Source organism: Electrona antarctica (assembly GCF_951216825.1).
Source record: "Electrona antarctica genome assembly, chromosome: 24".
NCBI lineage: Eukaryota > Metazoa > Chordata > Actinopteri > Myctophiformes > Myctophidae > Electrona > Electrona antarctica.
This window is the reverse complement of record NC_136803.1, coordinates 1,708,593-1,732,080: the sequence shown is the minus strand read 5'-3', so window position 1 is coordinate 1,732,080 and position 23,488 is coordinate 1,708,593. Positions and strand designations below refer to the sequence as shown.

General features: G+C 43.6%; 1 protein-coding gene across 5 annotated transcripts; it reads right to left on the bottom strand.

The window, feature by feature from the left end:
* Positions 1–739: 739 nt before the first annotated feature.
* arl13b (ADP-ribosylation factor-like 13b) lies at positions 740–23,215 on the bottom strand. 5 transcript variants are annotated; one of them, XM_079494942.1, is made up of 11 exons: positions 22,903–23,215; positions 22,369–22,738; positions 14,480–14,550; positions 12,911–13,160; positions 11,336–11,441; positions 8,423–8,625; positions 6,686–6,800; positions 6,015–6,153; positions 5,079–5,204; positions 4,507–4,575; positions 743–2,051 (listed from the first exon to the last, which is right to left on the bottom strand). In XM_079494942.1, the coding sequence occupies exons 2-11, from the start codon at positions 22,425–22,427 to the stop codon at positions 1,975–1,977; spliced, it is 1,215 nt and encodes a 404-aa protein (XP_079351068.1). In that variant the 5' UTR covers positions 22,428–22,738; positions 22,903–23,215; the 3' UTR covers positions 743–1,974. The 5 variants fall into 5 exon arrangements, with proteins under 5 accessions (XP_079351070.1, XP_079351068.1, XP_079351069.1 ...); XM_079494943.1 differs by having other exon boundaries at positions 22,369–22,707; XM_079494944.1 differs by having other exon boundaries at positions 740–2,051; positions 6,015–6,150; positions 22,369–23,215.
* Positions 23,216–23,488: the final 273 nt, after the last annotated feature.

Here is a 23,488-nt window from a genome sequence, read left to right as displayed (position 1 = left end):
CATGCTGTTGGCCTGTTGCACTTCCCCCCACTGTAGAGCGTGCGCATGTGCACATCTTGTTACCGGGTGGACCGGGTTTTTTCCAAATCACTGAATGCTCCTTTAAAAAGGAAAACAAACGTAGCTGGTGAAGTGTAAGTGTAACCACATGAACCCGTGTCCCAATAGGCCTATCTCACAACCCGCTTTTCCACGCCCACTTCCGGTAAATAGTGGTGTCTTTAACATTAGCATTTACACGTTTTTTTCTCTGGAGAATCTAAGTACATTTTCTAATGTAAAAATGTGACAGACCAATATTATTATGAAGCAAACAAGATGGTAAATCAGCTCGAACAGATAGAACAAACCTTACCTTGAGAAAACAAAAGTTGTAGACTTCTTAAATTACCTCTGTTAACATGTAGCGTCTATGGAGTGACGTCACGCTATCACCACTAACCCCGAAAGGGGGCGTATTAAGGGGGGGCGGGGAAATTCTGTGAGATAGGCTTATTCTGTCATGTTGTGGATTTCTAGATTTGCTATTTGCACTGAATGTTAGCCCATTTATGACATGCCCAGGACAGGGACGAGAGACTCGCGCTATGGTTAAGAGCTCTTATTCAATGTTAGTTCACTTTTAATTCAGCCATAAGCATCGGTTTTGAAGTGTTTAGAGACAACCGTCACTATTTTGTTACGTTGTCCTCAAGTTTAGACACCAAAAACATTATGTTATAATTTAGCTATTGAAAAATAGCAGATCTACAAGCTCACAGCGCGCCACCGAGTGGCGCGCTACGAGCTTGGCGCGCTACGAGCTCATAGCGCGCCACCGAGTGGCGCGCTACGAGCTTGTAGGTCTGCTATTTTTGAAAAATTGTGAAAATATTTATTTCAGAAAACTGGAGGATTTAGAAGAATTCTTTACATTTTGAGGTCAGGTCAAAATGTGTTAATGTCAGCAGTTCAGAGTTCAAGATTAAACAGTTTAGGCAGTCAGATAAAAGTATCTACGATGATAATCACCATTACCTTGTCTCTATGAAAAGCAGCTCAGAGTACGTATAATACTGATATCAAAAGACAAATGAACATGGAGCGACCCGACTGCCCAGTGGGGGCGACCCGACAGCCGAGTGGGGGCGACCCGACAGCCCAGTGGGGGCGACCCGACTGCCCAGTGGGGGCGACCCGACTGCCCAGTGGGGGCGACCCGACAGCCCAGTGGGGGCGACCCGACTGCCCAGTGGGGGCGACCCGACTGCCCAGTGGGGGCGACCCGACAGCCGAGTGGGGGCGACCCGACAGCCCAGTGGGGGCGACCAGACTGCCCAGTGGGGGCGACCCGACAGCCCAGTGGGGGCGACCAGACTGCCCAGTGGGGGCGACCAGACTGCCCAGTGGGCTCAAACGCCTGACAGAAAGTTCCCGGTTTGATTCCTGGACATGTGCTGCATGTCACTCTCCTACACTCTCTCCATGCTTCTTGTCTCTATAAAATGAAGGCTTAAAAAATGTCCCAAAGAAATTGGTAACTTAAAAAGCGTACAAATAAACTGTCTATAACGTGTATTTCAGCATCAAGGATGCATTTTTCCAAACACAGATCATGGCTGTCCTGTCCTGCCACAAAAAAAAGAAATAGCATCTCATCTCAGGCAAAAAGTCTGTGTTTCACACCAAAATCTGCTAGTCTGTGAAACAAAGTTATGGCTTTAGAGTTAAGACTCCATTTCCCACGATGCCCTCTGTCTCTGAACAAGTCCATTGGCTGGTCTTCCGAGCTCAACGGCTGCAGCGTTGTCGTTTCCGTCGGCTCTCCCAGCTGGCAGGCACAGTCTCTGTGGGATTTGATTGGCTGTGTCTGTCTTACACACCTCGTGCTTAAAACAGAAAGCAAAAGAGGAGAGCCGTGATTGGACGGGCAAGGCATGTGGGCGGGGGGTGTGGAGGTCAAAAGGCAAAACCAAATAAGGGAGAAGGCGAAGGTTAGGATATGACATCATCACTGTCACCGTTAGGCTGTTGCCTAATTGAGACAGGTGGGAGGGGCTTCCCAAAAAACTCTGTGGAAGGCAGGAGGGGAAAAATAATGAGATACATGGAATTGGTAACATTGCATCTAAGAAAAGGTTCAATTAAAAATGTTGTTTACTTCAAACCCAAATTAAAAGACTTAGTAACACTATTGGGCTTATAGTCCAGTTTGATCAATAACAGATTACTTAGTGACTAAAGAAAAGTATCTTGATTCTTTTTTCGGTGAATCGAATAATTGAGTGATTTTTTTTTCTCAATTAGTCCTGCTTGCAGAATATTACTGTGTTTTTACGATAGTGTCCAGCTCACACATTTAACATTATATTTAAGCTGATATAATGTTAACCCATTTTGGGCGGGAACCCCTTTTGGTGTTAGCATTATGTTATGCTTTAGCTATTGAAAAATAGCAGATCTACAAGCTCATAGCGCGCCACCGAGTGGCGCGCTACGAGCTTGTAGGTCTGCTATTTTAAAAAAAATCGAAGAACGACTGACATAGAAACATAGCTTTTTCAGAAAACTGTCAGGATGTAGAAGACATTTTTAGAATCGGATCTCAGGTCAAAATGGGTTGACAAAGAGCGTATAATTATATTCTTTCTGGTGGAACCATGCAGGGGAACAACAGAGTAACATCGTCTGCCATGCGGGACACTGACTGGACACAACAATGTCAAAGACATTGTGACAAGAATGATGAAGATGGTGATGATGTCGACATGCTGCCGAGGGCTGAGTTAGACGCCTGTCACAGTGACACACACACACACACACCCACACACACACACATGCTCGAACACATTGAGGATAAGATAAGTGTTAGTCTGTGAAGTTAATGGAAGGTCAGAACATGTGAGCATGCCCAGAGCTGTCACGATTACAACATTTAAGTTGACAATTAACCCATTTTGGGACGGGAACCCCTTTTGGTGTTAGCATTATGTTATGCTTTACTGTAGCTATTGAAAAATAGCAGATCTACAAGACTGACATAGAAACACAGCTTTTTCAGAAAACTGTCAGGATATAGAAGACATTTTTAGAATCTGATCTCAGGTCAAAATGGGTTAATTGTCATATATAATAATAATTGCTATTAGCGATTTAATTGTGTTTTGGGGATTGAACTTTGGAACATAATATGAATGTGAATTAGTTTTGCCTGTTGCAGTTACAATTATTTCATGCAAAGATAAAACATTGAAACAACAGAGCAGATCCAGATGAGGAACCAGAACTGAAAACTCTGCAGAGAATCACAGATTATGTCCAGCTAGAGCATACATGGGTAACTGGCGGCCCGGGGGCCCCCACCATCACTTAATGCGGCCCTCAGGTTAATATCAGAATACTGATATATTATTGATTTCAGCTGTTTACAAGTCCAAACATGCAAACATGACCGGCTTTTGTATGTCCAATGTGTTTGGATTCAGTTCATGAAGTTAACATAACTGTAACAAAATTAATTTGAAATGAAATAAAAAGGTTTTTTTTTTTCCATGCATGATTTCAATTAAAATATAGCAAAAATAGCCGATCTTGAGCTTGTAGATCGGCTATTTTTGCTACGACAGTAATATGCAACATGGCTCTCTGGAGTGAGTGTGGAAATATCGTGGCCCTCTCAATCGTCAAAGTTGCCCCACCCCTGAGCTAGAGCAAACAATGACACACTTCATATACTGAGTGTTAGTAAAGTTGATAGTTAGTAGATCATTCACCATATTAGTAAAGTTGATAGTTAGTAGATCATTCACCATATTAGTAAAGTTGATAGTTAGTAGATCATTCACCATATTCACACATCAGCCATTTTGATCACCACCACGTGTCATGATTATGGTCATCGCTGCCTAATTATAGATCCCACCACTGCTATGGGAAGAAGCAACGTGATTCGCCCTGACCAAAACATAATTAAATAAATAAATGAATGGGCATGTTTAGGTTTAGGCATCAGGTAAACTACCTCATCAGACATTAACTTCCATCATTAACCTACACTTAACCATCACTACATTTAACTGGCATCTCAAACCACATTTAATACTGGGCGGGAACCCCTTTTGGTGTTATCATTATGTTGTGCTTTAGCTGTTGAAAAACAGCAGATCTACAAGCTCGTAGTGCGCCACCGAGTGGCGCGCTACGAGCTTGTAGGTCTGCTATTTTTGAAAAACCGAAGAACGACTGACATAGAAACATAGCTTTTTTTCCAGAAAACTGTCAGGATGTAGAAGACATTTTTAGAATCTGATATCAGGTCAGAATGGGTTAAGGTTTGGGCTAAAGATCTGAGAGCGACTTCTATCTCGGCCCGTTAACTCTGGTGGGATCCATAACAACGCGTCAACGCCCTGACCAGGTTAGTTAGTTAGTTAGTTAGTTGTTCTTGTTAGAATGAGGTGGTCATGCAAGGGGAGGAGGGCGGGCGGGCGGGATCCGACACAGCTGAAGGACTGGGAACAGATTTACCAGAATGTCTCGAGTCCCCGAGAGGCTCCAGTTTAGGAAGCCTAGAAACCTTGGGTGTGGCCCATCCGACTAAAATGAAAGATAAAAGATGATCAAAATACGAATGGTGTGATTATTGACAAAAGTGGCTAATTATCAATGGCTATGCTATGTTTATGGTGTGGCACTGTCAGAGGCTAGCCATCAATGAGAGGGTCGGTCTGTGTATCCGGAGCGAACCACTGGACCGGTCAGCGCAATGTTAGTAACTCTACCATTTTATTCCACATATGTTTTATACTTTTTGACTTCTAACTTTTTTGGATTTTAACACCCACTGCCCGCCAGGATTAATTTGAGAACTGTACTCCCTCCAGTGGGGCCTGCTCTGACCTGGTGGGGGTGGAGGGGTGGTACCTGGTGGGGGTGGAGGGGTGGTGGTCTCTAACCTGGTGGGGGTGGAGGGGTGGTGGTCTCTGACCTGGTGGGGGTGGAGGGGTGGTACCTGGTGGGGGTGGAGGGGTGGGGGTCTCTGACATGGTGGGGGTGGAGGGGTGGTGGTCTCTAACTTGGTGGGGGTGGAGGGGTGGTACCTGGTGGGGGTGGAGGGGTGGTGGTCTCCGTGGGGCCATCGTCCGTCCTCAGCGGGTCGACGCGGTGCTTCCTCTTGAGGTGAAGCTTCCTCGTCTTCTTCTTGGTCTGGTTACCCGACGACGACGCTGTTACGCAACAGAAAGATGAGGGACACGACGTGAAAAACAAGTGTAATTCTGTCAGTGGTTATATATATATATATATATATATCTCTTTGTAATTCTTTATCTTGTTCAGAATCCTTTAGTTTTTGCCAGGTGTAAACCTGGCTTATAACAACTCAGGAAATATAGACCAGTGGTTCCCATAGTGGGGTCCGGGGACCCCCAGGGGTCCCTGAGGGAGTTCCAGGGGGGACCCCAACTAATTCATAGTTTGGAACCAAATGGATCCTTATGGGTCTGTAACTCTGAGAGTGTACAAATGGAACCAAATGGACCCGTTCCATTTGTACACTCTCAGAGTTAAATTAACATTGATTTTACAATATAAATTGGGGGTCCCAGAGATAGAAATGCCATTCAATGGGGGTAGGTAGACTAATACCGTATGCATGTCAAACTGGGGGTCCTTGAAATTAATTAAAGTAGACGTAAAAATCTTCTCTTATGGGGGTCCCACCCTCGCATATATTTTCTAATGGGGGTCCGTGGGCTAATGAGTGTCAATTTGGGGGTCCTTGACATGAAAACGTTTGGGAACCCCTGATATAGACGACCCATAGTCACGACCTAGTCCTGATCGGCTGTTATCTCTCCTATGGTAACCAACATCAATACAGCATGGAATTGTGGACAAAATCGTATCCAACGGCAACAAAGTATTCCAACTCTTGGGTCTGAGAGAGGCTATCAAATGGTGGTCCGTCCGTGGTTCAAACGCTGAATGGGCCTTCATCAGCAGGGTCTTTCTGTACATGTTATGCAGACACTGACCTGAGCCTGTGTTATCTGGCGTCTGTCTGGCGCTGTCCGGCACGTCATCGTTCTCCTCTTCGTCCTCCTCGTCGTCGTCGTCGTCTGCCTTCAGGCTCTCCGCAACGCACTCCTCTCTTTGCCTCTCCTTGTCCTGCTTCTGAACGGGAACATTAACCCATTAAGACCTGAGATCAGATTCTAAAAATGTCTTCTACATCCTGACAGTTTTCTGAAAAAGCTATGTTTCTATGTCAGTCGTTCTTCGATTTTTCAAAAATAGCAGACCTACAAGCTCGTAGCGTGCCACTCGGTGGCGTGCTACGAGCTTGTAGATCTGCTATTTTTCAATAGCTAAAGCATAACATAATGCTAACACCAAAAGGGGTTAAAACAATCAACGCCCGTCGGCTCACGCCCTAATCCCTAGAGTTACAATTGCTTAGAGTAGCAGCAGCCAAGATTTGCGCAATCAGTGAGATTTGAATAAAGCTATAGTGAGGTTTATATAAATAATAAAAAATCACACTTGTGTGAAGTGAGGGGCGCTCTTGTCATCATACATTCAAGTCTGTGCTCTCCTTTAATGATTTTGATCGTGTTATCCATGCCTTCATCTCCATGTTTGGGCTACTGTAACACACTGTATGTTGGCTTAAACCAAGCCCCTATAGAGCGTCGCAGACCCGTACCTCTGTCACCACGTCTCCTATTGGCTGGAAGGGGCTGGAGATGTTCTCCTCGTCAGCCTCTTCTACCTGGATCTGTCTGCCCTCGCGTTCCGCCTCTTCCTGCTCCACCCGGTCTCTGTGAACACGACGAGAAAGAACAGTCACACTGAGAAGCACGGAAATATACCAGCCCATTCTGGGCAGGAATCCCTTTTGGTGTTTTAACCATCATGTTATACTTTAGCTATTGAAAAATAGCAGATCTACAAGCTCATAGCGCGGCACAGAGTGCCGCGCTATAAGCTTGTAGGTCTGCTATTTTTTTTAAATGGTGAAAATGTGGCGCAAATCTTTATATACCGGTATATATATTCTTTCAGAGCGAACGTATTTAACTCATATCTTTGATTCTGGAGGGTCCCTGGAACAACATATTTTCAGATGGGGGTCGGCGGCCAATTACATATAATTTTGGGGGTCCTTGACATGAAAATGTTTGACCTCAGAGTTACAGACCCATAAGGGGTCCACTTGGTTCCAAACTATCATTTAGCTGGTGACCCCCTGGAACTCCCTCGATGACCCCTGCGGTTCCCCGGACGCCCTGGAACTCCCTCGAGGACCACTGCGGTTCCCCGGACGCCCTGGAACTCCCTCGAGGACCCCTGCGGTTCCCCGGACCCCCTGGAACTCCCTCGAGGACCCCTGCGGTTCCCCGGACCCCCTGGAACTCCCTCGAGGACCCCTGCGGATCCCCGGACCCCCTGGAACTCCCTCGAGGACCCCTGCGGTTCCCCCGGACCCCTTGGAACTCCCTCGAGGACCCCTGGGGTTCCCCCGGACCCCCTGGAACTCCCTCGAGGACCCCTGCGGTTCCCCGGACATCCTGGAACTCCCTCGAGGACCGCTGCGGTTCCCCGGACCCCACTTTATGGGAACTACTGCTGTATACTTCCATCGGTAACAGGTACGGTCGCCCCTTTTCCATCTCGCCCCACTACTCTACCTAGCTGTAAATAACAAACATAATTCATGTTGGTGATTATATAAAAAGGTATTATATGAATTTATCATTGTTAAGTTCACTCTGTATATCCACGGGCATAATAGCATGATTACACAACATGAACAAGAAATGTGTTTAATAAAACGAAATTAACTGCTAGAAGGTCCTAAATTAACTTAATTAAGCAGTCACCGTCTCTGTGACATGTTGTTCTTTCTAAATTTTAGAGTATAGAGATCGACTACTATACAATCAAATAAATCTGTATACAAGATAATTTCAGATTTCAGAGAGGGATGGAAATACTAAATTAACTTGAGAGCCCACGCAAAACTGCCCAAAATCACTTTCACCTAGAAAATCCATTCACATTTTTTATAATTCAGCTGACTGTGGAGACACATGCTGGAACTTTTTTACTTTGAAATGTTTTATAGTTTCTGAGTTATTTAATTTAAACGCCAAATGCATTCTCAATGGCGAAAACACAAACTTTGGCACCACGTGTTAAAAAAAAAGAAAAAAAAAGTGTTTTGATTTTTCTGATTTTTTTTAATAAAAAATAAATACAAATATATATATATATATATTTTTTTCAAAGACGTCCACAGACGTCTTGGGCTATGCACGTGCGGTAATACCCAGGACGTCCACAGACGTTTTGGGCACAAAATGTGTTAACTACATTAAAAAGAAATCACGGGGGCGAGTAGGTAAAGGGGCGAGTGGTTTGGTATTCCTTCCATCCTCACCTCTCCTCTCGTATCCTCTTGACGCGCTCCGCCCTCTCCTTCTTGTCCTGCTCCTCCAGGGCTCTCTGCTCGGCCGTGTCTTTCTTCACGCGCTCCGTGATGGCCTCGTAGTCCTTGGCGATGTTGTTGAGGAGCCAGTTGAGGCCGTTCTTGATGGACTTGTCCACCTTCTTGCCGTAGCCGAGGACGGCAGAGCACGGCTCCTGGAAATGAGGAATGAGAAGTTGAAACCAGTGACGTCCAGGGTGTTTTGTTTTTTTTGTCTTTTGCCATCCAGGGGAGCTCACACTTTTTTTGACTTGAGAACAGTGTTGCTTTTGGCAGCAACATTTGATTTTAGTTTTAGTCCTAGTCTTTTGAATAGTTTTCACTTAGTTTTAGTCACATTTTTGTCACCTGGAATGTTTTAGTGTTAGTCTAGTTTTAGTCGACTAAATGTCATGGGATTTTAGTCGACTAAATCTACGGTTGATTTAGTCGACTAAAATGTATTTTGGCGGGGCTTGATGCCGTCGTAATGACTTTTTAAACTTGCTGAAAATAGCCGATCTACAAGCTCACAACGCGTCGCAGCGCGACGCGTTGTGGGCTTGTAGATTGGCTATTTTCAGCATGCAACCAAGTGTAAAATGACTTATACTGGATCTCTTGTCCACTAGTCCCTTCCTAACATTTTAGTCTAGTTTTTATTTGTTGACGAAATTGTCGATATATTTAGTCTTAGTTTTAGTCATCATTGCTTAGTTTTTATTTAGTTTCTATTCATTTTTTGTCCGTGAAAAAAGGTAGTCGACGAACATGTTTTGTTTAGTTTTAGTTGACGAAAACAACACTGCTTGAGAGCCAACCTATTTCGACCTGAGGACGATTCTACAAATGTCTTCTAAACCCTGATAGTTTTCTGAAAACGCCATGTTTCTATGTCAGTCGTTCTCAAACATTTTCATGTCAAGGACGCCCAAAAATTATATGCAATAGAGCGTCGCAGTCCCGCCCCCTACCAGGGCCCAGGAAATGATTCTCCGTTCATTTTCCTCATAGACATTTCGTTCATTTTCCTCATAGACATTTCAAAAAGTATTTATTTAAAGATGTTTACGCCGCGGACAAAGCCAACTCGAGTCGTGACAACTCATGACAACAAACACAATTTTTTGGGCCAAACAAATAATTAGAAAGAAGAAAAAAACGGCAGGTTACAACACTTTTTTTGTTGTTTTTCTTCTTTGTAATTATTTGTTTGGTCCAAAATATTGTGTTTGTTGTCATGAGTTGTCACGACTCGAGTTGGCTTTGTCCGCGACGTAACCGTCTTTAAATAAATACTAATAGAAATGTCTATGGGAAAAATCCATTGGGAATCATTTCCTGGGCCATGGCGTCGTCATGAAAGGGGCGGGACTGCGACGCTCTATTGGCCGCCGACCCCCATCTGAAAATATGTAGTTCCAGGGACCCCCACCCCCTCCAGAAGCAAAGATTTGAGTTAAAAACGTTCGCTCTGAAAGAATATGTATATTCAAAGATTTGCACCACATAATTTTCCTTGATTTTTCGAAAATAGCACATCTACAAGCTCGTAGCTTGTAGCCCAGAATGTGTTAAAAATGACCAGTTCAACAAGATCTACCAGCCAAAAGCAAAAATGATGATCCATTGCTGAAATTTGTTGAAAAATGTACCCGAGTACTTGGAATGGGAAATAGAGGGAAAATGGAATTGGTAGTGTTTTTTTTTTTTTTTTTCTTTGTATATAACTTTGTAATCTGTACTAGTCTCAGCTCTTTTAAGAGACAATTACTGCAATTTGTATTAACAAACTTGGGCAACACGCCCTAGTCATGTTATTATTTGTTATTTATTATTGGAATATTTTTTCGTTTTTCATTATTATTTTTTAAATCTTTCTGTTATCTAAGCTCAACTGGTAGCTTCTATAGGAAGGCCACTCGATAAGCCCCTTTGGGGTTTTTTTTGGCACTTCCAGCCCATCATGTATGTAACTAATCTAGTTTCTTATTGAAATATTTGCTTTCTGTATTTCTTTGTTTTTACCATATTGTTGTTATTATGTACATTATGTGCAAATAAACTAAACTAAACTAAACTAATGCTACTGACGTTTGTGTCCAGCAATCTTGAAAACAAAGTATTGCATTGTGGGGTTGAGGCTTTGAGCTGACAGGCCCTTTTAGATGTCAATCAATCAAGTCACCTGAATTAACATGATTCCCTGTCCCTGGCCTTTATTTGAATTAAAAAATAAAAACTTTCTTTTTGAGTGGTGTAAACCACTCCTACATCTGGCTTTGTTGTGCAGAAAAAATGAGCATGGTTGCTATGTTCACCCTGTTCACCCGGGTGTGATTTCATTACGTCAGACATGATTTCATTACGTCAGACAGGCTATATTACACCACTCAGTTCACACGGGTGTGATTTTTATATATTTAAACGGTATACCATGACCTTGGGATGACATGAATGAATTAGGAAGCTAGTGTGAAAATGAATGGTCATTATACAGTATGTCCCCTGCAACTGTATGGTGCTTTAACCCATTCTGACCTGAGATCAGATTCTAAAAAATGTCTTCTACATCCTGACAGTTTTCTGAAAAAGCTATGTTTCTATGTCAGTCGTTCTTCGATTTTTCAAAAAATAGCAGACCTACAAGCTTGTAGCGCGCCACTCGGTGGCGCGCTATGAGCTTGTAGATCTGCTATTTTTCAATAACATAATGCTAACACCAAAAGGGGTTCCCGCCCAAAATGGCTTAAAGTCAAAGCATCCATCAATGGTAAAATAGTAGTATACAGTAAATATGTGTTGCATTATGTTATAGATTTACATCTAGCTGCTAAGTGTGGGAGCCAATCAAATGTCTTCAGTGGCAGGTTCAGAAACACTCACAATCTGACACAAACACTTGTTCTCATTGACAAGCTTCTCCAACGACAGATTCTCTATGATGTCCGCCTCAGCCAGGGCCCCGTCGCGGTCCTGTTTATTGGCCAATCTGAGACAGAGAGAGAGAGAGAGAGAGAGAGAGAGAGAGAGAGAGAGAGAGAGAGAGAGAGAGAGAGCGAGAGAGAGAGAGAGAGAAATTACAGATTAGAGAAACTGTTTTGGGAAATGCTCAATGCTCATTTCTGCTCAACATTAAATATGGATTATGGGACAGACAGAGGCAATGCCGTCTGTGTGTGGGCGGCGGCTCAGGGGTAGAGTCTCCAGATGGTAACTGCAAGGTTGCCAGTTCGAACCTGGGCTCCCCCAGAGTTAGTGTCGAAGTGTCCTTGAGCAAGACACTGAACCCCTAATTGCTCCCGATGTGCACTGCAGGTTGGTGCCTTGCATGGTTTCCGCCGCCATCGATGTGTGAATGTGTGTGTGAATGGGTGAATGTAATGCACAATCTATGTAAAGTGCCTTGGATAAAGGCGCTATATAAATGCACCATTTACCACATATGGTGTCACTCCCCTCGGGCACAGGGAGGTTATTACAGAACAGCTGGGAGTGACATTCACCATGTTTGAAGTCTTCTGACTCTGAACTGCCCTCTAGTGGTGGATGTAATGCTGAACATCCATCCATGCCAACATAAAGGATGCATGAGCAGCCGGTCAAAAGATTGTGATACATTTGAAAACTTGAAAACGAGACATTCTGCATAATGAGTACTTTCTACTTTTAAACCTTAAAGGACAACTTTAGTTTTTTTCAACCAAGGTTCATGTTTTAGGTTGTTATTAGAGAAAGTAAAAGATGAGTGTTATTTGCTTTTCATTTGCTGCTTTCGTTCGTTTTAGGGAGTTAAGCTGTTTTTGACAGGGGGGCGGGGGCATTCGAACATGGGGATTAAATATGTATTTTTACACAATTTTATAGCGATTTATTTTTTTATTATTTACTACAGTCCTACTAGACCCCAGGAAATTACATCTGGCCACAAAAGATCACAGGATCTACTGAATGTGAAGGGGGTGACAAACTGACATGTTGAGCCATACAACACAGTATGGCAGCCCCCTATAGTACCCCCCTTCACATTCAGTTCATCCGGTGATCTTTTGCGTCCAGATGTAATTTCCTGGGGTCTAGTAGGACTATAGTAAATAATAAGAAAATAAATTGCTATAAAATTGTGTAAAAAAACGAAATATTTAGCCCCATGTTCGAATGCCCCCGCCCCCCTGTCAAAAATAGCTAAAATCGTTAAAACGAAAGAAAGCAGCAAATGAAAAGCAATTAACGCTCATCTTTTACTTTCTCTAATAACAACCTAAAACATGAACCTTGGTTGAAAAAAACTAAAGTTGTCCTTTAAGTACATTTTGAAGCCAATACTTTTGCACTTTTACTCAAGAAAAGTTTGAATTACGGATTATTTTACTTGGAATTGAGCACTATTTCTACATTGCAGCATTGACACTTTTACTTGTGTAACATTTGAGTAGGTTTTCCCTGACCGGCAACACTCACACGAGGACGGGCTTCCCGGCGATGCGCGGGTGCTGCAGCACCTCGGCCATGGTCTCGCGGGTCTCCTGGATGCGCTGCACGTCGCTGGAGTCCACCACGAACACCACGCCGTAGGACTCAGAGTAGTAGTTCTTCCAGATGCCCCGGATCCTCTTGCCGCCGCCCAGGTCGAAGATGGTCACCTCGAACTTGCCCTGCTTCAGGTCCACCTTGGAGAACCCCACCGTGGGGGCCACGTCCTGGGGGCTCTCTGGGGGAGGGAGGGAGAGGGAGAGAGAGACAGGTGATCACGCATTAACCCATTTTGACCTGAGATCAGATTCTAAAAATGTCTTCTACATCCTGACAGTTTTCTGAAAAAGCTATGTTTCTATGTCAGTCGTTCTTCGATTTTTCAAAGATAGCAGACCTACAAGCTCGTAGCGCGCCACTCGGTGGCGCGATATGAGCTTGTAGATCTGCTATTTTTAACATAACATAATGCTAACACCAAAAGGGGTTCCCGCCCAAAATGAGTTAAGAAAATAATACAATAGTACACAATAATAGTACATACAAAAATCTTGTTTTGCTTGTCTGGCACGTATACTTGTGTGCAACAAAAAGGTGTTACTGAGAGAAAAGTACTGCCGTAGCAGACAACTCCACAACTCCAGGCACTCCAGGTTCAAACAAAATCCTTCTAGGTGCAACAAGGCTCGAAGATATAAGTTGAGGTGTAGAAAATGCCAGCACTCATTGTATGTCCTTTTACATGGTTTTATTTACCTCCGAGAATGAAAACATACACGTTTCGGCCTGTTATGGCCTTCCTCAGCGTTTGTGACAAACGCTGAGGAAGGCCATACAGGCCGAAAGGAACTGGAACTCTTTGCCTACGGTAATATAAAACTAGAGACGGATGGTAAACTCAAACTATGGTTGAAATCAAATCAATGTATAGTTTCTGACTGGTTAGTGGTTACCTGCATGTATGTCTACTTTTGTTTTGTTCCACAAGTCAATGTATTTGTAATGGGTATGATTTTAGTGTAAAAAACATATTACCAGTATATATTCCTCTATTGTATTTTTTAGAAAAGTATCCTGTGGACAGGTGTTGAGAACTAGCACTCGTGCTAATACACTGTAAGCAAGGCATCTACAAATTGTACAATGTGATGTCCATGTAAAAAATAAATAGGTGATGTAAATAGGTTTTCAAAGTAATGAGTGCCGGGATGCAGGGATGGTCTTTTAGATGAGTCCCAGGGAAATGTCCCACTTCAACAACGTCAGGAGTCATTTTTACAAATTGCAGCATTTAACTCCCATTTCATTTTATATGGCTACAATGTGGTTATATTAATGTAGAAAACAGAAGAAGAAATTATTATTCTAACTAAAGCTCGCAAAATAAACTAGAATAAAATAACAGTACAGTAGTGCATCCCGTGGATGCAGAGGTCGTTGTTTTATTGCATCTTTATTACTATAAACTGCGTTTTGGGATGCAAAATGCACCCTATTTTAATCTCTGCTTCAAGTTACAGCACATTCATACACACAGGACGTCAACCTGGGCCTCACCTCCTTGGATTCCTCGGACTGTTGCCGTCTTTCCTGCGTTGTCCAGCCCCACCATCACCAGAGTCACTTTCCTGTAAGGACAGATACGGCACACAATGACTACAGGTCTGATGCTGAAGACCTCTATCATCCTGGTCCCAGTACCACACAATGACTACAGGTCTGATGCTGAAGACCTCTGTCATCCTGGTCCCAGTATCACACAATGACTACAGGTCGGATGCTGAAGACCTCTATCATCCTGGTCCCAGTATCACACAATGACTACAGGTCGGATGCTGAAGACCTCTATCATCCTGGTCCCAGACAGTATCACACAATGACTACAGGTCTGATGCTGAAGACCTCTGTCATGAGTCATGACCAATCCTGGTCCCAGTATCAAAATCCACCAGAGTGATGAACTGGCGTCTTCATTTCGGGTGCAGTACTTAGTTTAGACAGTTTTTGGTTTAGACTAGTCATTGGTTAGACCAGTCATTAGTCCTACAACTACAACCCATCTCAAACCCTCACCCTAAACCTAACCTCCCACGAGACAGCACACCTAAACCTAACCTTAACCCATGTCTAACCAATGACTAGTCTAAACTAAGTATGCACCCCAACCTCCCATGGGGCAGCACACCTAAACCAATGTCTAACCAATGACTAGTCTAAAATAAGTATGCACCCCCCTCTTCATTTCAGCTTTCTCTACTTCCCTCTATGTAATCTCACCAAAGGACTGCCCTGGGCTGTCACCTCAATATATATGGGAGCATGATACAGTAAGCAGACTCTTATTTTTCCGTTTAGTATACATTCAGGATGCAAACACAAGCAAACACATGCATTCTACATATATGCATGGTACGGTACTAGTGAATACCTAACAACTACTACTAAATGGTACATAATTATTATAATAAAATGTACCGTTACTGTACATGCACACAAATATTAAAAAAAGGCATAGAAACTACAAAAAAGCAAGACAAAAAACCACAAACAATCCAGCACAATTCCTCCTCCTCGTCTCCTGGCTGAAATACTTAACTACAACCCCTGCGTCTCAGGGACATGAATCGTGCAATCCGGCGAACAGTCGTCTGGAGCCACGAGGCCTTCATGAACCGAGAGATTCTGAGGACCGGGCTGCCTCCCCCCCCCGAACCCCACCCCCACCCCCTCCCTGCCAGTCCCCTCACCCAGAATCTACCATTACTGCTACCAAAGCGACAGGCAGCTAGCACCCACCCCGGATGCACACATGTATGTATGCATGCACACACAATGGCTACATAAACACTCTTAACAGATCAGGTTGTGGGATTACGTGGGGGATTTTCAAATTAAACCCTGGGGGATCAGGTCCCTTCGGTTTCCACGTGGAGTAGAAGCAGGGAGGGGTCAAGAGCACTGAATCCAACCACCCTGCCACCTCCAATAGCAGGTCTTCTAATCAACCACCCTGCCACCTCCAATAGCAGGTCTTCTAATCAACCACCCCGCCACCTCCAATAGCAGGTCTTCTAATCAACCACCCTGCCACCTCCAATAGCAGGTCTTCTAATCAACCACCCCGCCACCTCCAACAGCAGGTCTTCTAATCAACCACCCTGCCACCTCCAATAGCAGGTCTTCTAATCAACCACCCCGCCACCTCCAATAGCAGGTCTTCTAATCAACCACCCTGCCACCTCCAATAGCAGGTCTTCTAATCAACCACGGTTCACGCACCTTTCCGCTCTAGTAACAACTAAAGGGTTTGCAGAATATTGTATGTCATTGACTGTACAGCTCAATATTAGCTTCCACAATGACGTAGTTGTGTTTGTAAGTATGGGTTTAATTTTAACTTAGAACAAAGTTTGTTCTAAGTGAGGGTAGGTACCCTCACAAAAACATGCAGTAATCCTGGTCTCTAAACTGCCTCCCCCTGGCCAGCCGGGGCGCCTGATGGAGGGGAAAGGAACTGGTTGGAATAACGTGTTCCTTCCACGCGCTACGTCCGGCTGGGGAAACTCTCCCGTCAGGTGAAAAGAAGCAGCTTGGACTCCTCATGCATAGAAGGAGGCATGAGGTCAGTCCGCTGTCCCCCCCAGGTTGGCAGAGGAAGTGTAGCGCCCAGGATTACATTAGATAATTGACACTGGGTGAAAAAATGGGTTACAAAATCGTGGGATAAAAAAAAATAACTGTACAAACATTGTAGCAGTGGTTCAAGAACAAGACAAGAGAACAAGATCACATTTCCACCGTTCAACGGCATAGCGGCTAAAGGCGCAGTACAGTACAGTACAGTACAGTACAGTACAGTACAGTACAGTACAGTACAGTACAGTACAGTACCGCACCGAGTGGCGCGCTTGTAGGTCTGCTATTTTTGAAAAATCATGAAAATGTACCTCACATCGTTGAATATATATTCTTTCAGAGCGAACGTTTTTAACTCAAATCTTTGCTTCTGGGAGGGTCCCTGGAACAACATATTCTCAGATGGGGGTTGGCGGCCAATTTCATATCATTTTTGAGGTCCTTGACATGAAATACTGAAACATAGGTATTTCAGAAAACTGTCATGATTTAGAAGACATTTTTTAAATTTCGACGTCAGGCCTAAATGGATTTTAAGTAGGGTTTGGACTGGAGTCACATACTCAGGCCTGAATTTTGAAAGCCACTTAAGACAATTACAAAGTTAGCCTACGATAACCCTCAGAATATATTAAGGATTAAAAGACTTGCATTAATCTTCACTAATGTAACGGTACCTCTACACGTGTCCCACATAAAAGAAATCAGACAGCTACAGCTGATTTACAACACTGTTGCTTGAGTCCTTAAAAAGGACCACTTCGGCCTGGGCCATGGCTCAGCGGTCCAGGCACCTTGGCTGGTAACCCAGTCAGTTATATTGAATTGGCTGCCAACCCCATCTGAAAATATGTTGTTCCTACAAGCTTGTAGATCTGCTATTTTTCAATAGCTAAAGTATAACATAATGCTTAAAACACCAAAAGGGGTTCCCGCCCAGAATGGGTTAAGAACGAGAATCACTCCAGTTCTTAGATCATTACACTGGCTTCAGTGGCTCGATATCAAAATAATAATGTATGTCTATAAAACAATGAATTTGTCTCGGGCAAATACAGTATATATATAATCTTGTGGTACATCATGAACCATCCGACCTCGAGTCGACTCAGGTCATCCAGAACAGGTCTCCGTTGCCTTGGAGTTGGGTGGGTTAGGATCTGGGAGGGGCTGTAAACCAAATGGGATTACATGACCTAAACCATGTGGATTGATTCTGAGCTTGTAGAAATGTGGTACCACTACCCGTTCAAAAGCTAATACGGTAATGTTCAGTTGTGATCGATATAGTTATTGCAATAAACTGGTAGCACAGCATAATCTTTCTCACAAGCCTTGATCAATATTTAGAATTTAAGGCCAACAGCAGGCCCACAACTGCAGTAATCTAACTAGCTAACGGCCGGGCTCCACCGGGCGCGTCAGCGTCGCGTCTCCGTCACCGTCAGGGAATGTTCCCTTTTTAATCAATGAAGGATGGCTCCACTGCCCGCGTTGACGGAGACGCGACGCGTGCATTAAAATTGAACCGGTGCGTTTTTTGACGCGACGCAGACGCAACGCAACGCGTCCGGTGGAGCCCTGGCGTTAGAGTAGCAGCAAGAAACGTATCAGGTGAATTGGGACAGTAAACTAATTCAAAGGAAAGCAGGACTAGTCACATCCAGAACACTGGGAAATACAAAAGGAGAGGAAGCCATAAAAATGGTGCACTGTCTAAAAACAACAGCTTCAGAGAAACACACACTTTCAAGGAGAATTCTAAATAAATGTAAAAATGTTTTTTAAAGTGATGCATGTTTAAAGGTATATTCAGTGATTTGACTTAATTCAAATATCACTTGTTTTTTCTTTTTTTCTGGATAATCCTCCCTACTATAGAGTGTGCTGACCATATAAGGAGTTCCTCCCTGTCCCCAGTGAGCCCCTGGGGTCAAAAAACCCTAGTTTCAGTTTTGGTGGCGGGTGGCAAAACCTTCATCCAATCAGGATGAGTGGGGCCTTCCTCCAATCATGATCGAGTGGGGGCGGGCCTTGGTGCACATGCTGTTGGCCTGTACTGTAGAGCGTGCATGTGCACATTTTGTTACCGGGCGGACTGGGTGGTTTTCCAAATCACCCAAATCACTGAATTCTCCTTTAATATTGTATTCCATGAACAGCCAATGAACGTTGACATTTTGACAAGACGACTAGTTGCCATTCATGAATGTGCCTCAGCTCTGGTTCAGAGGTTAATATCAAATGTTTACTAGAACCGACATCAACGCCCTAACGTTCTCTGTTCTTAATGTATGGGTCGGGCGTGGGTATAACAACTAGTGCTGCCAGAATTGGCCAAAAATGACATTTGAATATTCCTTTTAAAACACCCATGGATTCGAACGAATTTCGAAATGTATATGATTTTTAATATGAATATGATATGAATATTGCAGCCTAATATGCTGTAAAACTTTCGCTTTCTTTATCTATATGGTCCGGTCCTGTATGGGCTGAGAAATGCGCTCTCTTGAGTCTTGCGAGATCAAAAGAATGATTCATAATTATCTTAATAGCCTAATTTTTGTATAATGTTTTAGTTTATGTGGCACAGAGTCTCGCCAGAACTCACACAGCAATGTATTGGTTATTTTTTTAATTTGAATCTTAATTTAATACATTCGATTATTATTTTATTTTTTACATTCAAATATTCATTTGAATATGGAATATTCGTTGGCAGCACTAATAACAACTGTATAGTCAGTAGAACTTATTTGACCCAATAAAAATGGGTGAGGAGGAGTGCTGCTGTCCACCCAGCTGTGTTGGGCATGTGCCTGTCCCTTGCAGGCCACTCTGGCTGCTTATTTTGTCAAATGAAGTAACAATGTCAACACCTTACTACTTTAGCCTAAAACGTCTGGGTTTCCGAGGCTACTGCTCCAGTGAATTCAGAGTAAAAGGTGTTTGCACACAGCCTGCGTTTTTCGGGACATAAATGTGACTGAGAGACTGCCATCGCGCAAATTCCAGCTTTTCACCAGAGGAGAAAAACTTTTTTTCCCCTTTTTCAAAATGAGTTAATAGCATAGGCAGACTCTTCACATACTAGAGCATGTCTGAAATAAGTGTCAGAGCTGGGTGTAATGTTAGAGACCACAGAAGTGAACCTTTCAAGCCTGTTTTCTCAACTCGCTGTTTCTCTGCAAGACATTACTCTATAAGCCACATCTTCAAAACTGGTGGGTCAAACTGAACAACCAATGTCAATTTGAAGCTATGATTCCCTGCTTTCATATGACATGAAAAAACAAAAATTCAAAAAAATCCAATGGCAGTCCCTCAGTCAAATTTAGTCACATATATATCGGAGTGAATGTCGGAGCACGGGAAAAAATAATCAACCTCACGTAATGTCAATAACGTTTGCACACTGCTGCCGAATATTGCATCTGTGTGAAGGTTTTTGGACCGGGGTTGATTTATATCAGTTTTTGCAGCTGTCTTTCACATAGCTAGACATGGTCTTTCACCCTTTGAGCCTTTGAGCAGTGCTGTGTCCTTCCAGACCAACATAGTCTCCGCTGAGAAGTTGATCATCTCGTTGAAGATCACAACCACAAAGTAGACTACTATATGAAAAGCCCAAGTGGGGATGAAAATAGGCGGGCGTACGCACGTGCGCACGCACGCGCTATATTTTTCAATAGCTAAAGTATAACATAATGCTTTAAAACACCAAAAGGGGTTCCCGCACAAAATGGCTTAAACCTTTTCAAAATAATTATCGGATCAGGGGATCATCCTCACTGATGCTGCTCCACTATCAATTTCGTTCTGCGAAATTATTGCTACGAATATAAATAACACGCATCACATTCGGTGTGCAAGGATGTTTTGCATGTTTTTTTTTTGCAGATTTCGGATCCGAAAACCTATTTTCAATATGCACCACTTTGAGCACAACAGATGCTGATAAGAGCCTGTGGCTCCTCCTGCGGCTCCTCCTGCTGTTGCTATGACAACTCTAAGACCCTGTCGCTATACACACACGGAGACGACAATGTCGCGTCTCCAAACTTTCCCACTCTGGAAGGTGGTTTCAAAATTAGCCGGTTAAGTCCCCAAAAACACTGTCTCTGTGTGACAGAAAGGGCAGATCGGCTAAATACTTGCCCGGGTAACGCAGAATACGTCCTCGTCTGGACATAGCATCAAAAAGACAGTTTGACGCCTAACTGACCCTCTTGTGCCACAAGCCCGATACATTAGTCGCCCGACAGGGTTCCAAATGAGTCTGTAACTCAGAGAGTGTACAAATGGAACCTTTTTTTCTCTTTTTTTGAGTGGTGTAAACCACTCCTACAACTGGCTTTTTTGTGCAGAAAAAATGAGCATGGTTGCTATGTTCACCCTGTTCACCCGGGTGTGATTTAATTACGTCAGACATGATTTCATTACGTCAGACAGGCTATATAAGACCTTACACCACTCAGTTCACACGGGTGTGATATTTTTTTTTTTTTACAAATCGGTGTCAGTGACAAAATAATTCAGTTATCACAGTAAATGCTCAGTGTGTAATTGTATCCATTAGTGAAAGATCAATTAGTACTGTAAAGGCAATCTGTTCCAAGACATAAGACCATTTTAAAATGCTATTATAGCAGTGGCTCTTAATGAGGGGTCCAGGCTGGGACCCTTAAGGTTACTTGAGGGGGGTTACAAAATACAAATGGACCCTTACAGGACCAGGTCTAATAACTCAGAGTCAGAGTGTACTACAGATGGAGCCGAATGGACCCGGAATGGGAGTCCTTTAAATCAGGGGTTCTCAACGTTTTTGGCCAGGGACCCCCGGAAATGCTTTGGCAATGTCTCGGGACCCCCGCCCCGCCCCCTCCCGACCCCCAATATAAATTGACTGCTACAATAACCTTAAACCACTTTGGGCGGGAACCCCTTTTGGTGTTTTAAGCATTGTTATAATTTAGCTATTGAAAAATAGCAGATCTACAAGCTCATAGCGCACCACCGAGTGGCTCGCTACGAGCTTGTAGGTCTGCTATTTTTGAGAAATCGTGAAAATAAAATTTTAAAACATTTTTTTTTTTTTTTTTAATAATTTGGGGACCCCCTAAAATAATTTGGCGACCCCCCGAGGTGTCGCGACCCACGGGTTGAGAACCCCTGCTTTAAATCAGTGGTTTTCAACCCTTTTCATGTCAAGGCCCATTATTTATTTGGCCTTTGAGCCACGGACCACCACATTTAGCCTGAATTGAGCCTCAGATTTTGTTATCGTTGGATAAAATGTTGTCCACAATTCCATGCTCTATTATTATTAACTCTTGAGAGCGTAAAATGAAACCAATAATGGACCCGTATGGGTCCATTATTTGGTTTCATTTTACGCTCTCAAGAGTTAAAGATCTAATAAGGAAATTAAATGAAATGATTACTATATTTACCCAGGGTATCTGGGCTAAGCTCTAGAACTTGTTTCCAGCCAGGCCCTGCTCATAGAACATTTCATCGTAGTGGTTCAATGCCTTGTTCAAGGGCACTTCAGCGGTGGTAATTTTAACGTGTCGGACCGCTGATTCGAACTGGCGACCTTCCGGTATCAAGACCGCTCCGCAATCCGTTCGGCCACCGCTGCCAAGGGTCCATTTGGTTACCAACTCTCCGTCATTTAGCTGGGGACCACCTGGAACCGCCTCAAGGACCACTGGTTGAAAACCACTGCTTTAAATGAAAAGGTTTGAGAACAGTGTGTGTGTGTGTGTGTGTGTGTGTGTAAGAAGAGGGACGGACAGGTTTACCTTGCAGGCTCACGCCAACGTTTCAACCAGCTGCAGCAGTTAGCCATCAGACTGAACATGTCAGATGAACTGGGTCATCTCTAGTAGCCGGGATGGGAATGAATGAGCTGGTTCATCTATCCTCTCACGAGCCGGTTCTGTTCCTCTGGCAGGAAAGGAACATGGTCAGATGATGAACTCTTAGTCTAGTAATCTAGCCGGGAATGAGCCGTTTCTGTAATCCAACAGTGAACGAGCATCTCAGATGGGCTGGTTCTGTTGTTGTTGTCATCTAACAGTGAAGAGGGAGCATCTCACATGAGCTGGTTCTGTTCATCTGGCTGTGAAGAGGTGGTTCATCTAGCAGGGGGTGGTGGTGGGGGGAAGGGGCCTTCATTCAGACCCATAAAATACAAACTGGTGGTCAGTCAACAACAGGTGGTCACAACACTCAACATGAACGCAATGACGCAGAATGATGGCACAAAGTCTCTAGTAGATATCATTGATAACGTGTTGAGTCAGTCTATAGCACCGTTTACCACTGCTACTTACTTAGTTAGCAGCGCCAGCTAGCCTTAGAACTAGCCAGCCCTTTTAAATGTGACTGACCACTGCTAGCTACTTAGTTAGCTAGCTCAGCTAGCATTAGCATGCTCGGTTGCAGGTTAAATGTCGCTGTTCTCCTCACAGACAGACAGAGAGACAACGGACTGAGCTTCAGACAGACAGACGTCCGAAGGAAAAAACCTGCTGCTTTTCCAGGAAAATGGAATATTCCCTATGAAAAATAACGGACTCATTCAACTCCGTTATTGACGCTGGTTGGTTGGTTGGTTGGGGATAAAGTAGCCCCAGTGTTTGTTTACGCCGTCCTCTGCTGCTGCTAGGCTGCAGCCAGGCGTCACGTGACTGCTCTGACGTCATTACGGCATCTTAGGAGTCAAGTTGGGAGGTTCAATCTTTATTGGCATGAGAAAACAATAACATGCATTGCCAAAGCAAGTAATACCTATAATAAAACAGTTGAAAATGGGGAAAGTATATACAGTTGGAGAGGGTAGCATTGTGAAAACAGAGCTATGTCACATTGCATTGTTATATGTGTAGGCCTAGGCCTACAGAGTAAAAGTGAAAAGCC

Bases quoted from the DNA above. Each gene is read 5' to 3' on its own strand.
- arl13b (XM_079494941.1), bottom strand. From the start codon at position 22,427: ATGTTCAGTCTGATGGCTAACTGCTGCAGCTGGTTGAAACGTTGGCGT. The intron at 6,801-8,422 runs GTGAGGATGGAA...TCGTGTTCACAG, and splicing joins AAGAGGATACGAGAGGAGAG to AGACCGGGTGGAGCAGGAAG. The intron at 4,576-5,078 runs GTACCACCCCTC...CTTTCATTTTAG, and splicing joins CACCCCTCCACCCCCACCAG to TCGGATGGGCCACACCCAAG.